The following is a 15,684-nucleotide window of genomic DNA, read 5'->3' on the forward strand; positions in this document are numbered from 1 at the left end:
TAAGCTGCCAACAGAATTTACCACGTGGAAATTTTAAAATTTTTTCACATCAGATCAAAAAATGGCTTCTTTTAAAACAAACGTTTAAATAATTTATAATCATTGATGTGTATGTATGAGTGTATTTGTAAATGTATGTTGCGAACTGAATGAAAGGTATATACTGTTTTGGGATAATGCATTTATTTTTTTGACATCAGCCTGTCCAGTGACTACAGGTGTAAATTAGCACAAGTGCTACAACCTGGTAAAATGCCTATCTCCTTTTAAGGTTAATGTATATTTTACACTGTCCCTGTTTAAATAAATAAACAAATGAAACAAATGAAAAATGATATATTATTGATCATCCGTTTATATTATCTTTATATGCACACAAGATCTACTGAATTAAAATCATTCTCAAATATATCGTGGCTAGCGATTGTTCCATAAAATAATCAAAATGCACAACATAGAATTAAGGGACTTTTACTGTAGAAACACTAACCGGAAGCAGGAAGTGTGCAGTTTTCGTGGTTACACTGCTCTCAGGGCTGGGTCCCTGACAGCTGATGTGATATTCAAAACAACAACAACAAAAACTTGTATTTTAACAAATACAAGTTAAAGCGTCAAAGAAGGCATTTTCGTCGCTCAATTTGATTAATTTTAGGTAAGATTCGACTAACGTCGCAGTTTATTAGCTTTCCGAAAAGGCCACTGTGCTGTTTACTGAGTCAGCTGACCTTTCATAAAACAATCTATGTTCTTATAACAATAAAGACATCTTCGAACGAAAATCACGAACTTTGCATTTAAGAAAAATATTAACGTTACTCTGCAATTGACTGTATTCACGTTTATTCTGATGTAGGTCATATTAATGTATAATTATCATATTCATATACTGTGGTATTCTAGTAACTTACAGTTCTGTGAATGATAGGCAAATGTACCTTTAAGTCTACATGAATAAAATTTAATTAATTGGTTCTTTTACATTTAATAAAAACTTTTGTGTGCCTGCATGCTTCAGCAAAGTTTGTTATGTCTTATTGTATCTTGTATAACGTTACTTGATTTTTGTTGTAAACTGACAGATGACAGATGAAGTATCTGCTATAATCTGAAATGTTTTAAATATGTTGCATACAAAAGAATACACTTTTGACTTGGACAGCGTCAACAAGCAGAAGGCCCTTTCAGCTTACATTTGTTTAGTGAAAACAAATGTAATGTGTCAGTTGTTCTTTTAATTTCAGGCTTAAACATGACTGCCATCAAGCACGCCCTTCAGAGGGATATTTTCACCCCCAATGATGAGCGTCTGCTGAGCATCGTCAATGTCTGCAAGGCAGGGAAAAAGAAAAAGAACTGTTTCCTGTGTGCCACAGGTAGAGTAGAGACACAGATCCATGTCAGAGAATCTCAAATAAACATTCTTGAATCGTTTATTTGACCTCTGTTTATCACCTTTAGTGACTACAGAGCGCCCGGTGCAGGTGAAGGTGGTGAAGGTGAAGAAGACAGATAAAGGAGATAAGAGACAGATGGCATGGGAACTACGGGACCTGACAGAGGTTGATGCCAAAGATGCCAATAAGGTCAGAGGTCATGTGTGAAGGGTTCATTTCAGACATGAAATAATAATCCTTGGTAATAAAATAACTATTACCAAATATTATGGATACATAAAATGACCTGTTTCAGATTGCTTATTGAATGATATTGGATACAGTGTTATTTTATATTATATATTATTTATATTCTAGAAAAGTATTTATTATATACTATTAATAAATATTAATGAATATGTTATTTTGTCATGTGTCTTTTAATATATATATATATATATATATATATATATATATATATATATATATATATATATATATATATATATAATTCTAGTTAAGTTTTTTTATATATTTAAGTTTAAGTTTTTAACTACTTATCTTATATAATAATATAATATAATACTTATATATATAATCTTAGTACTTCATCTTATTTTATTTCAATTTTAAATTTTCATTTTTTTTTTAATTTAGGTTTTTCATCTTATATTTATACTATATTTAATAAAATAATTAATTACTTTATTTTATTTAACAAATAAATTTTTTGTTTAGTTTCCAAACACACCAGTTGGATTTAATTTATTAAGTCACTGATGGCTCACTTAAAATGTATCTTTATAAACACTAATCATTTAATAACACTTTTATTAACACATTTTAGCAAATCTAAAAAAAAAAAAAAAAAAAAAACATACTGTTACATAATGTTGTTATACCTAATTTCACTTATGGCACTTAAAGTGATTGAAATGACTTTTTATTGTTTTGTATTTAAATTATTGAAACATATTTATGGAACATATGTATGGAAATTGGGGTAACATGAAAATAATTATTGACCTGAAATCGACCTGGATATACTGAGCAAATCTTGGACTTCTCCATCCTACAGGAGAACCCGGAGTTTGACCTTCATTTTGAGAAGGTTTATCGGTGGGTGGCGAGCAGCACTGCAGAGAAGAATTCGTTCATCTCGTGTATCTGGAAGCTGAACCAGCGCTACCTTCGGAAGAAAGTGGAGTTTGTAAATGTCAGTCCACAGCTGCTGGAAGGTGAGGCTCACTACTGCTTTCCGGTGTTGTGGGAGTGTAAACAGCATGCTGTTAAACTACCGGTGTGTTTCTATTATTTAATTCTAATATGTCAGAAAAAGAGTCTGAAAGCTTGAGTGTAGAACTGTTACATTTGCTATGATAGGAATTCAAACTATTTTCTGTTTTCCAGTGGCTAGTACTCTCTCTCTCTCTCTCTCTGTCTTTTTCTGAGCTCTTTGGGATTCTGCAATGTGTCTTTTTGAGTGTCCTTTAATGCTTTAACCTGATCTCTGCTGTTCTCTCTAAATCTCTCTCTGGCCAGAGCTTCCTAAAGCTGAAGGTTTGTATGCCATCTTTCATCCTTCTCCATTTCGCTACTCCAGGTTGCGCCTCCTGCTATTGTTTCCCCATCATTAATTGTCTTTGTTTCTTCACATTAATTCATTTTGCTTGATCACATAGTTATCAGGGAACATCTATCCACTGCTCACTCTGTAGATTGTGTTTGTGTACATGTGTTACTTACATTGCATTTATGTAGTAGTTTAGTTACTATAATCATATGCACACAATCCCTACAATTCAAAAGTTTGGATATGTTTTATGAAAGGAGTCCCTTATGCTCAACAAGGCTGCATTATTTAATAAAAAATACAGTCAAGATATTAATATTGTGAATAATTGTTACAATCATTCTGTCATAAGACAATTTTTCTATTATATTTAAACATGTAATTTATGCATGCAAAATTCTAAAGAATTATAAAAGTCTTTACTGTCATATAACATATCGTTTCTTAAAAAAAAGTTCTTGCTTACACCAGACTTTTGAATTAGTAGCATATACAGTAATTAACTTTTTTTTTTTAAAGAGCACTTTTTTCATGCATCGTTCCTTGTTCTCAGAGTCGGTCCCGAGCGGAGAGAGTCCGAGTGTTGCAGGGGGAGATGAGGATGCTCTGGACGATTACCAGGAGCTGAGTTCCCGAGAGGAGCAGGACATTGAGGGCATGATGGAGGACTGCGAGTATGCCATTTCCAACGCAGAGGCCTTTGCTGAGAAACTGTCCCGTGAGCTACAGGTCCTAGATGGGGTGAGTTTCTTGAATCGTTTCTGGTGTGCTGGCATAGTGGAAAGTATTGATTGCACCTGTCATCAGGAGTTTCTAATTACCTTTATCTATATTGAACTAAGTGCAATAATTATCTAATGGTGAAGGGAATAGCAGTTTATATTGAGTAGTCTTTGACTGTTTGACAGTCATATCAGAAAACCCAAGGCTTAGTTTTGATATTGTGAATAGTAATCTCTGTTCTTCTCTGCTCAGGCTAACATCCAGTCCATCATGGCCTCTGAGAAGCAGGTGAACATCCTGATGCAGCTGCTGGATCAGGCTCTTGCAGAGGTGGACAACATTGAGGGGAAGTTGCTCAGTTATGAGGAGATGCTGCAGAGCGTGAAAGAACAGATGGACCAGATTTCCCAGAGCAACCGTCTCATCCAGATCAGCAGCACCAACAATGGCAAACTGCTGGATGAGATCCAGTTCCTCGTGGTATGTTGAGACACAGTAGAGATAGAGCTCAGAAAACTTGCCTTTGTTGAGTGGAACACGCCATTAACAAAAGAGTTCTAGGTAAACTAGTCAATCTTGGTGAGGTTGGTGGACAACAAGTCAGCCATTATGACCCATCAGTAACTGCCTCTTTAAAAACATCAATAAATACTGGCATAGCAGTTTTATGTCATAGAAATTCTAACCTGGCTGACCTGAAGTGCTCAGCAGCTCTGTTTTCTGTTTTCTCAGATTTGCAACTAACAAGTCTAATAAGTCTAGAGGTTTTAATCTTTAAAAAAAAAAAAAATTGTTTTGTATTTAATTGCATACATATTCCTGAAAACACTTCCACTTTTAGTCTTATTGAAAACTGTAAAATAAGTGATTCCGAAACATTTGACCTCAAATGTTTACTGGAAATACTGCTGAGATTTTAAGTTTGCGTGTGCAAAGTTCTCTGATGATGGTTAATGGTCACATGAAATATGTGTTTTATTTGGATTTGTTTTTATTCTTAAATTATATTAATTTGACATTTTTTATGTAATTAATTATTAGCTTTTTTATTTTTTATTTTATAAAGCCCCTGTACTGTATTAAATTATAAATTTAATTAATTTTGGTAACACTTTAGAATAAGGTTCCATTAGTTAATGTTAGTTAATGTATTAATTAACATGAACAAATAATGAACAATTTCAGTCAGAGTGAACAAAGTTCTTGATGTGTGCTTCTTTACTGCTTTTGTTTGATACTAAAACAGAAATCTAGTAAAAGATTCCTGGTGTGATTAGAATTCTTCTTATATGTCTATAATTATCTATTTGTTCATATTTTTGTATTTTCCTGTGATAGAACTACATGGATCTATCAAAAGGGCACATCAAGGCTTTGCAGGAAGGAGATTTGTCTTCTCCTAAGGGTATCGAGGCCTGCATCAATGCTTCTGAGGCTCTGTCACAGTGCATGAACGTAGCGCTCAAACCAGGTACTGCTCTCAAACTTCACCCACGGTGTGAAAACAGCCCCATGAGAAGCGTTAATCATGTCTGGTGGTGTTCTGTCACAGGTCACGAGAAGCTAATGGCAGTCAAGCAGCAGCAGCATCTGTTTTCCGAGCTCAGAGATGCTTTTGCCCGACGTCTCACCAACCACCTTAACAATGTGTTTGTGCACCAGGTAACACTATTACACACGTTCCAGGTGAAAAACACGTACAACTTACATATATGAGGAGTGTTAGGTCTTTTATCTGCCTCTGTCTGATCGATTCTTTCTCCTGTGTTCCTTTCTGGCCACCAGTCGTGTCTCTCTATATCACTTTACTTCACTGTGCTCTCTGTTCCTCTGTCAGTTCAACCACTTCAGTCACTTCAAAATGACCATCCCTCAGTTCTATAGGTCGTCCTGTCTGTCACTCCCTGTGAGTACGCCCACTCCAGCACCCTGTTTGACCCGCCCACTCTCTAACAGTCACGCAACTCCTCTTCTTTAGACCTAACTGTCTCATCAACGCTTCTCTCTCATCATGGAAACATTCCGTTTAAGCATGTTCATGGTGATGTAATCCAGACATACTCATCTTAGGGTTTCTAAGATGATCGCCCCATAAACCTCCTAGCCAACATCATTCTCGTGTTAGTAGCTGTTGATTTTGTCCCCTGAAGATGTAAAGGGGTCTTCATTGCCTTGTTTGCTCACCCTCCGATGGAATTGTGAGGTGCTCATGAGAAGAAATGGCCTGGTCAGCATGCAGTTCCTGCAGTATTTGCTTTTATGATGTGTATGTTTCAAAGGTGCATTGAGAAGGAACAGCTTGACTGTGAGAATAGCACCACTGTGGCAGTCTTCATGTATTTGTGAGGCTTGGTGATTTTTGCCTGATTAATTACTGTTTGAACTCCACGTCACTGTAATATGACAGTGACCTTATGTGTGGGAGTAGAGCTGGGTGTTATACAGGTTTCCTCCATATGAAAAGACTTTTTTGTTCTGCTGATGCTTGTATGCCGTGTTTTAGTCTGATTCACTGATTCGTTTAACTGCTTTTTTAGAATCATACTGTATGTTTTTAGTTTACTGTTATTTGTTTGTAAATCAGACCTCACTGGTCACGCTGCATGCTGTTGATTCACTAAAGAACTGGTTCATAAGAGTCGTTTGTTCATGAATCAAACTGCAGTGTCCATTATATATGTTTTCAATTTACAAAAAATAACTAGTTCATGAGAGTCACTTGTTCATGAACCAGACTTTACAAACTTTGGTTTTTCAATTCTCTAAAAATAATTAGTTCATAAAAGTAATTAGTTCATGAATCAAACTATGTCTGTTTTGTATGTTTTCAGTTTATGAAAAAGAACCAGTTCATATGAGTCATTTTTTCTTGAATCAGACTGCACTGTTCCCTCTTTGTTTTTGATATACTGAATAGAACCTGTTTGAAAGACTCATTTTTTCCATGAATGAGATGATTTTTGCGTTCAGCCCACAAGGACTGCTCAAGAGAAGAATGTTTTTGCCGTTATTTCGTGGTACCAGTTGCATCACATTCAATACAGATTGTGAACAGATGTTCGCGACACAAATGTCCAATTTGATTTGTAAAATGTTTTTACACCGCTACTTAAAAAATGTAATTAAGCAAACAAAACTCCAAATTTGTAGATTTAGATTTCTTTTTCGGAAAATCTGTATTTTTTCCCAGCTCTACTGTATGTGGGAGTGAGAGAGTGTGTGTGTGTTTTCCATAATATTAACTTGCATGGACAGTGAGCTTTTTTCACAATGAGTTTCCACTCACTGAGTGTGTCTGTGTGTTTGTGTGTGTAGGGACATGATCAGAGCTCCACACTGTCCCAGCACACCGCTGAGCTGACACTACCCAAACACAGCCCTCTGCACAGAGACCTGCTCCGATACGCCAAACTCATGGAGTGGCTGAAGAACACCCAGAGAGAGAAATATGAGGGTCTGTCCAGGGTGAGTGCTGCTGATATCACAGTAATTGTTAGCATTAGGGTTTGAAAGCACTCAATCACATTTGTACAAATTGTTGGTAAAGTCATAAAGTGAATGGAAAACTGTCATAAACTGTGTGACAAAAACCAAGGACGAAAACATGATTAAATATTGTAACATTCTTCATTTTCCTGACACTGCAGATTATTAGCATTATAGCATTGTAGTATCTCAATATCAATAGCTGCTGTTTGCAACCAATTTTACTTACCCCTTATGTTTAAAATAAAGTTGGGTGGGACTTTATTTAATACTGGACTTGAAAAAAAGTGTGTTGCATACACATCAGAATGCCAGAGTGAATGTGAATATGAACACCTATTATAGGCATACAGTAGTGATTCAGGATAAGACAAACATTTAAAAGATGGATTCATGATTCATGTACTTGCTCATTATATACATTTTGTACAATTTGAACCAAAAAGTTACATAGTATACCTTAAATAAGAGAAACAGTCCCATTATTGCTGTATGTTTTATAAGCATTATGTGTTTTAACAGTTGGACAGTTACAATCACCAACAGTAATCACAAAAAAAAAAAAAATTAGTTCTCATTTATGACCACTGACACAGTACGCTTATGATCAGTTACAGTAGCCATTAAAATACCATTATAATAATGCTGCAATATCTTATCCTGATGTCTTCTGAGAGACGGTGGTTTTGCTTTCGAAATGGCAATGCCTTAGTAGAGGAAAATAGCAGTTATATTTAATTTTAGCTCTGCTCAGATTTAATAGTACTGTTAATGTTAAACTGCAAACATTAGACCAAGGGCAAGGCCATATTTAAGGGTTTAGGGTTTTATTTTAGGATTAGTAGTCTTTTTTAATAATCGCTCAGTACTAATCTGATTCCCATATGCGTTTATCACTGCCCTCTATTATTAAACTGTCTTTAAAATCCAGATGTGATGGCAGACGTGGGCTGGATGTTGATGTGTGTTCTCCGGCAGATTGGATTTGTGTCCGGTTCCCAGTCCTGTTTTCTCTGTCTGTCTCACTCGCTGTTATTTCCTGTGATCTTTCTAACTTCCTCTAAATGAGAAAAATGCTGACAAGTAAAAAATCTAAATTTGGTCAAATTGCTGATCTTCCCTTATGTTTTTCTAGACCTATGTGGATTACATGACCCGACTGTATGAGCGGGAAATTAAGGACTTCTTTGAAGTGGCAAAGATCAAAATGGCAGGCACTAGTAAGGATGGGAAAGGAAAATTTGGTAAGACCTCAATAAAAACTCAAATAAATATATATATATTGGTTTATCAGGAAACCTACTCTTGGAAAGGGTTTTTTGCCCATGCTGTTTCTTCAGTCTCTGTTTGTCCTGTGTATGCTATGTTGAGTTTTTTCTCTATATGTGTTTGTGCCATTTATAATACGTTTATTCTTACACTTTTGTTAAACTACATGACAAACACATAGTCTCAACAGAGCTGAACTGAAATGATTCAACAGTTCTGTAGTAAAATCGTTGCTTGTCTCTGATATGATGGTGTTTTCATTGTAATGTCCTGACATGTGCTGCAAGGCCCAGTGTGTTATTACACATGGCATTAACTGCATACTAGAGGCACGACAACCAAAATATTCTGTAAAAAAATAAAAAAAATAAATGTGTAAGATTTCAGGATGATTATAACAGTGTAGTACATTTCTCAGAATACTTGCAAATGGTATAAAGAGAGACATTTTTAATGTTTATTAAATAAACTGTCTTTTTTTTCTGTATTTTTAGATGTATTTGTATGTATCATCTTTTTGTAAACTGGTTGTGGGCATTTGTCGCCACACCATTAGCATCAAAATAAGACTGTGATAAGTTAAAAAACAAAACAAAACAACAACAGTACTTTCAAAAACATCTCTCGTTCCATCGTTCACCATTGAACTGTTTCTAATTCTGATGACTGCAACATCATATTGAATCACATTAATATATTGACATGTTTGCATATAATTATAACATTGATGTCCAATGTTTTGAAGTTAGGGGAAAAGGTCCATATTTTTGTCTTTCGTGATTTATCACTGCTGTCATTTCCAAGTATTCTGTCACTTGTGCACGTCCCTATTGGAAACATTTATCCCTGCTCACGCTGGTACATTTCCAGCTGTTAGTAAGAAGTTCCAAAAGCTTTCGTTAGCTGTCTTATTCTCAGCTTTTTCCTCCACGTGATGAAATAAAATGAGCTTTTTGTTTCCAAAGGCCAAAGAGCCCAAAGCCTGAATTCAGCCACTGCAGTGCATGTCATATTTGAAAACTTTGACCTTTAACCCCTAACTCTGGCACCATGCTGCATGTTGTAAGCTTAACTTGTCTCTGTCTCTGATGCCTGCCTTTCTAACCGGCCTCCAGCCACGCTTCCGCGGAAAGAGAGTGCTCTCAAACAGGAGACGGAGAGTAAGTATCATTGCCACATGCCATGCCTGTCCCATAATGCCTTGCTTCCTCTTAGTCAGAGGGCATCTCTTCCTCATAAGCACAGTAAACCATTATCTTAACTTCAGTTTCAGTGTTTCATCGATATGCAAAACATTTACAATCTTTTTTTAAGTTACAAGCCATATTTTATAGATTTCATCTTGCTTTATTCACGTTTTCTCAATCAAAGCTAACCTCAGTTTTTCAAATATTAAAAACTTTAATGTTAATGCATCATTGGTTAAAGGGGAGATTAAATATTTAATCACGCCGTAGAGCATCTGTGATCTGTATGAGATTTTTGGTAGTTGGGTTGCATGTCTGTTATGACCCCTTTCAGATCTACTTTACAAGGTAAGTTTAATAATCTGTATAGATGAGGTGATTTGAATATAAATCAAGTACGGCTGACTTGTATGTTTTATATGGAGTTCACGTTCTGATGGTTTCTCTCAGGCCTGCACGGGAGCTCTGGGAAGCTTACAGGTTCCACGTCGAGTCTGAATAAACTCGCTGTGAGCAGCTCCAACAGCAGGCGCTCTCAGTCGTCTTCTCTGCTTGATATGGGCAACATGTCCGCCTCTGACCTGGACGTAGCAGACAGGACAAGGTTTGATAAGGTGCCCCGCTGCTAAATGTGACTAAATACTGAAACTTGTTGTCCGAAGTATAATCATATACACTGATTTTCCAAAGTTTGGGGTCAATTTAATACTTTTATTCATGCATTAATTTGTGTTAACCCTACACTTTTAATGATAAAGAGTACATATGCAAATTGAGGGCCCTTCTTTGTGTGGTTTTCTAGATCTTTGAGCAGGTTTTGAGTGAGCTAGAGCCATTGTGTCTGGCTGAACAGGACTTTATCATCAAGTTCTTCAAGCTACAGCAAATTCCAACACTAGCTCAGGCGAGTATCAGATAATGTACGGCTCTGATCTGTGTGTATTGAATTTGTGTGATTTAATGATGTTATAAATCCCTCATTAGGGAGAGAATGTGGATGACAGCGATGGAGCGGTTCACTCCAGACCCCCCAGTGAACACAGATATTCCATATCTGAGTGAGTGACCGCTCTCTTTAGTTCATTCAGATTTAGTTTTTAAGCAGATTACAAAAAAATGATCATGCATCCATTTCTCTTGCAGAAAGGACATGGTTCGGATGATGATGAATAAGATCTTTCAGAGCATCGAGACGGAGCTGAACAGTCTGATAGCTTTAGGGGATAAGATCGACAGCTTCAACTCTCTCTACATGCTGGTGAAGATGAGTCACCACGTCTGGACGGCCGAGAATGTTGATCCCGCGTCCTACCTCAGCACAACGCTGGGCAACGTGCTGGTCACGGTCAAGAGAAACTTCGATAAATGCATTGTAAGTGGAGCTCACGTCAAGCATTGTTTGATGTGTCCCTGGTGAGACCAGTGTTGGAATCTTCTGCTGTTTTAGTCTGGACAGATTCGTCAGATGGAGGAGGTGAAGATTTCAAAGAAGAGTAAAGTAGGCCTCCTGCCGTTTGTCACTGGCTTTGAGGAGTTTGCTAAGCTAGCTGAGGCTATTTTCCGAAACGCAGAAAGACGGGGTGATCTGGATAAGGCCTATATCAAACTCATCAGAGCTGTCTTCACTAACGGTGAGGATCATCATAATTTCATACATTTGTTTACTCATCACTAGTTGTGAGAATGTGCAAGAAGCCTTACATTTCTTGAAATGCTGCTTTTAGATTATCATTTTTTTAAACATGAAGAGAAAGCATGATAGCATTATTTTTTTTCTACTTAAACACATTATTTATTATTATTATTTTGCATTTTTCCAAATATTTTAAAATAACTAAATAAAATATTATTTAAATATACATATTATTTCAAGATATTATAGCGGTATTTGCAGTTTGGCAAATTTTTCATTTTAATTTCTTAAAGTTTTAGCAATTTTTGTGCTTTTGTCGTTTCTATTGTGTTTTTAAATGTTTCTATATAGTTTTTTTTTTTCAGTTTTAGTCATTTTGGTTTTTCACTACTGCAACATTTCTGAGTTTTCAAGTTTGTCATCTAATTATTTATAATTTTCTTTCAGCTTTATTTCAATTAGTGAAAACCAATAACAACAGTGTTCTGAACCATCCATTAATAGAGAATGGAACTAATTCTTCATTTACCGTATTTTCCGGACTATAAGTCGCACTTTTTTTCATAGTTTGGCTGGTCCTGCGACTTATAGTCAGGTGCGACTTATCAAAATTAATTTGACATGAACCGAGAGAAATGAACCAATAGAAAACATTACAGTCTACAGCCGCGAGAAGGCACTCCATGCTGCTCAGTGCTCCTGTAGTCTACACTAGCCGCATTTCCACTGTCGGACCAGTGCGAGCCAGGGCTGAAAGCGGGCCGGGCGGGGCTCATAGCCTCGGGCCAGTAGCACCGAGGCCAGAATAGCGCAGGGTTTCCACAGTGGAGCTTGAAGCACCGCTGCACGTCACTAAAACACGCCCTTTACACGCCTCTCAGAACAATGTCACGCAACCTCATCATTTCACCAACAAAGAGAAGTTATCAGAAAACCAGTGTTTGGAATAACGGCATTTAAAAGAACAGCGTTAGGTAACGACGTTATTTTTTCAGTAACGGGGTAATCTAACTAATTACTTTTCCCGTCATTACAACGCCGTTAACGTTACTGAACATTAAATGCGGTGCGTTACTATGCATCGATTTAATAAACTATGCAATCTGAACGCACCCCTTGCTCACACAGCCATGTGTTTCATGGTAGCCAATCAGAGCCAGTGTTTTTACACACATGCTGGCACACGCGGCAGCACCAGCGGCGCTAAATACACATACGCTACACAGATTCGCAGCAGCAGCAGAAATGGCGAGTCAGGAGCAATCCGATGAAAAGTTGGCATTTTCAAGGTGGAGATATAAACGCTACTTCAAATTCATTGTGGTCAAAGGCAAGAATGTGCATGTAATGTGTACATTTAATGTGTGACACGCATCTACAAAGATAGTGGCCAAAAACACTTTTCTTACAAATATAATACTTGAAGTGCAGGATAAAACTCTTGCTGTCTGTTGACATGCAATAAATATCGAAAGTTATGTATATGTACGAACACCTGTTTGTTCTACTCATTCAACTGACTTGTGAAAACAGCAAAAAAAAAAAAAATTTTCTTTTATAAAGTGTTTAATGCTGGTGTTATAGCTGTTATCTTTCTCAAATGATCCGCAGTGCAGACCCTCTCTATTTTAATAAAAGCTCCCGAACAAAAATCATTAATATATTTTGATGATATGCTACATGGAGCTAAACTCTCGAGACGAGACTTATGACAGATAAAATATGTTAAAATAAATACACAATTGTGATAAGAAGCTGACGTCTGATCTCTCCTGGTTGCATTTACCATGTTTACTATGGTAACATTAATGTTTAGCGTGCGTAATCTTTTGCATCGCTTATAAAGATTCCTGCCTTGTTTAGTGATTATAATCTACATCGGATCAAGTTATTTCAAACCCTCGCTGTTGAGTAAGAGTGATTTTTGAACTCAACTGATTTTAAAAAGTCTTTAATGCTTAAGTTATATCGCTGTTATCGTTCTGAAATGATCCGCGCTGACGCTCTCTAGACGCGGAGAAACTCCGCCTTTGTTCATAACCCCTCCTCTAGCCCCAGCTGGCCCGCTTTGGCCTAAGGTTTCCGTCTGGCCAAAAAACCCTGGCCGGTGGCCCGGAGGAAGCCCCGGCGAGGCACGGTCAAGCCCCGGAAGTGACAGTGGAAACGTGACTGGCCCTGGCATGCACTAGCATGCCCGGTTTAAGCTCGCCAGTGGAAACACGGCTACTGAAGACATATAGCGCCCTCTCGCGGCTGTAGACGGCAATGTTTTCTCTTGGTTCTTGGTTCTAAATAAATGCGAATCCAGTGCGACTTATGTTTTTTTCCTCATCATGACATATTTTTGGACTGATGCGACTTATACTCAGGTCCGACTTATAGTCTGAAAAATATGGTACATTTTCAGTGTTTGCGGTTCTGTTTTCTATTTAGTTTTCAACACTTTATGTTTGCATATCCGTAGTGGAGAAAGTGGCCAACGAGAGCCAGAAGACTCCATGTGATGTAGTGATGATGGAGAACTTCCACCATATCTTCTCCACACTGTCCAGCCTGAAGATCTCCTGTCTGGAGGCAGAGAGGAAGGATGCCAAGCAGAAGTACACAGATCACCTGCAGTCCTACGTCATCAACTCGCTGGGCCAACCACTTGAGAAACTTAATGTAAGCCACATCTTTAAGGAAACCAGGATTGAGCAGTATTACAGTAGAACATCCGTGTAAATCAAAATTGTAGAAATGAAACTAAAATGTGTTTGGACTATTAATGTAAATGGATTCTTCAGCTTTTATGTTTATTAATCTTTTTTTTTTTTCTTCCCATTTTGCAGCACTTCTTTGAGGGAGTGAAGGCGCGTGTAGCTCAGGGTGTCCGTGAAGAGGAAGTGAGCTACCAACTGGCTTTCAATAAACAGGAACTGCGCAAGGTTATTAAAGAATACCCCGGGAAGGAGGTAAAAAAAGGCCTGGACAACCTCTACAAGAAGGTGGATAAGCATCTGTGTGAAGAGGAGAATCTGTTACAGGTGAATAAAACGCAGAAAATTACACTAAATGGCATTTCAATTTTTTTTTTTTTGTGATAATGTGAATTTTGGTCTGTCCACTAGGTCGTGTGGCACTCCATGCAAGATGAGTTCATTCGGCAGTACAAGCACTTTGAGGGCCTGATAAACCGCTGCTACCCAGGCTCTGGAATCACTATGGAGTTCACCATTCAAGACATGCTGGAGTACTTCTCCAGTATCGCTCAGTCCCACTAAAACAGCAGCTGAATGATTGTGCCAGAGAAGAAAAGTGCTGTGTGTGAGAGAGAAAGAGAATGAGTGCTTATATTGTACATATATCACAGATTAGTGCTGCTTGTAATGTTGTGTCATCACTAACACTGGAACCCTGTTTGTAACATGCAACTTGAGTTTCTGTTGTTACTGATGTCATGGCTTTTTTTTTTTTTTTCGAAAACTAAAATTGCTTTATGACTGAATGTTCTCATTACTTCTACAAAACCTCAACACAAAACGTGTGGCTGATTTTTCGTGCACGTGAATGCAGTTATCAACACATTACAAAAAGGCCTGGAGTCTGGATGTAAATAAATAAATAAAGCATACTTTTGAAAGCTAATTTTCTTTTCTTCTTGTAATTTATTGTGATGATACATTTATTCTAAAACAGACAATTGTCTATTCACACACACACACACACACACACACACACACACATATATATATATATATATATATATAAAACATAAGTAACAATAATATAAGTAACTTTATTAGCGTCCAAATCAATGGACCATAATATTAAGTTGTTGGATAGTAATTCTGATGTTTTCATTCTTCATCAGTTATAAACAGCTGCTCTGAAAGTGATTCTTCTGCGTCTTTATCATCATTGTGGTGTGGACCTCCCCACTGAAGACTGTTCACACAGAGGATGAGAACCTTCCAAGTTTTAATAGTCATTCTTTTTATGAGGATAGATGAGTCCACACCACAGCTAACAATAAAGTCAAAGAGTTGCAATCACTTTCAATCACAAAAACACCGTCGGCAAATCAACCCGACCCAAGTTCACAGAAAGCTCGAGCATTTAAAGCGGCAGGCGACATAACTTCAGCGCGAGAGAAAATCATTCTTGGTGTGAACGAGAACGATTTTAAAAACTGTATGGTTACTGTTAACGTTATGTGAGCGGTCCTTGAAAACTACGTTTTAATAAAGAAAAAAGCACATTTTCAATTAGTAACGTAACCCTTTTAAAGAGGCGACAAAGGCACACAGTACGTTTCTATTTACATAAAGCAGCAGCACAATTCTTTGAGTGCATTGCATTCTCTCTTATTTACTTTTCGTTTGCATGCATAAATGTACAAAAACTGGTTATTCTAGCTACTTTGTTTTCTACACAACTTTGTTTTCAAAAGCAGCT

General features: G+C 37.1%; 1 protein-coding gene across 6 annotated transcripts; it reads left to right on the forward strand.

Annotated features, from left to right (window-relative positions):
- Positions 1 to 496: 496 nt before the first annotated feature.
- On the forward strand, positions 497 to 14,874 carry exoc1 (exocyst complex component 1). 6 transcript variants are annotated; one of them, XM_026291130.1, is made up of 21 exons: positions 497 to 655; positions 1,245 to 1,376; positions 1,462 to 1,586; positions 2,455 to 2,614; positions 2,919 to 2,936; positions 3,503 to 3,690; positions 3,925 to 4,152; positions 5,011 to 5,143; positions 5,225 to 5,334; positions 5,510 to 5,578; positions 6,988 to 7,137; positions 8,294 to 8,402; positions 9,543 to 9,587; positions 10,065 to 10,228; positions 10,417 to 10,518; positions 10,599 to 10,672; positions 10,758 to 10,986; positions 11,062 to 11,245; positions 13,712 to 13,911; positions 14,079 to 14,273; positions 14,358 to 14,874. In XM_026291130.1, exons 2-21 carry the CDS (start codon positions 1,253 to 1,255, stop codon positions 14,508 to 14,510), a joined length of 2,760 nt encoding a protein of 919 aa, XP_026146915.1. In that variant the 5' UTR covers positions 497 to 655; positions 1,245 to 1,252; the 3' UTR covers positions 14,511 to 14,874. The 6 variants fall into 6 exon arrangements, with proteins under 6 accessions (XP_026146915.1, XP_026146918.1, XP_026146919.1 ...); XM_026291133.1 differs by lacking the exon at positions 9,543 to 9,587; XM_026291134.1 differs by lacking the exon at positions 5,510 to 5,578.
- The last annotated feature ends 810 nt before the right edge of the window (positions 14,875 to 15,684 follow it).

The sequence above is a fragment of the Carassius auratus genome, chromosome 20 (genome assembly GCF_003368295.1).
Source record: "Carassius auratus strain Wakin chromosome 20, ASM336829v1, whole genome shotgun sequence".
In the NCBI taxonomy this organism is placed as follows: domain Eukaryota; kingdom Metazoa; phylum Chordata; class Actinopteri; order Cypriniformes; family Cyprinidae; genus Carassius; species Carassius auratus.

Coding starts and splice junctions, on each gene's coding strand:
- exoc1 (XM_026291130.1), top strand. CDS start 1,253: ATGACTGCCATCAAGCACGCCCTTCAGAGGGATATTTTCACCCCCAAT. Junction 1,377..1,461: donor CTGTTTCCTGTGTGCCACAG/GTAGAGTAGAGA, acceptor TATCACCTTTAG/TGACTACAGAGCGCCCGGTG. Junction 10,519..10,598: donor AAATTCCAACACTAGCTCAG/GCGAGTATCAGA, acceptor ATCCCTCATTAG/GGAGAGAATGTGGATGACAG.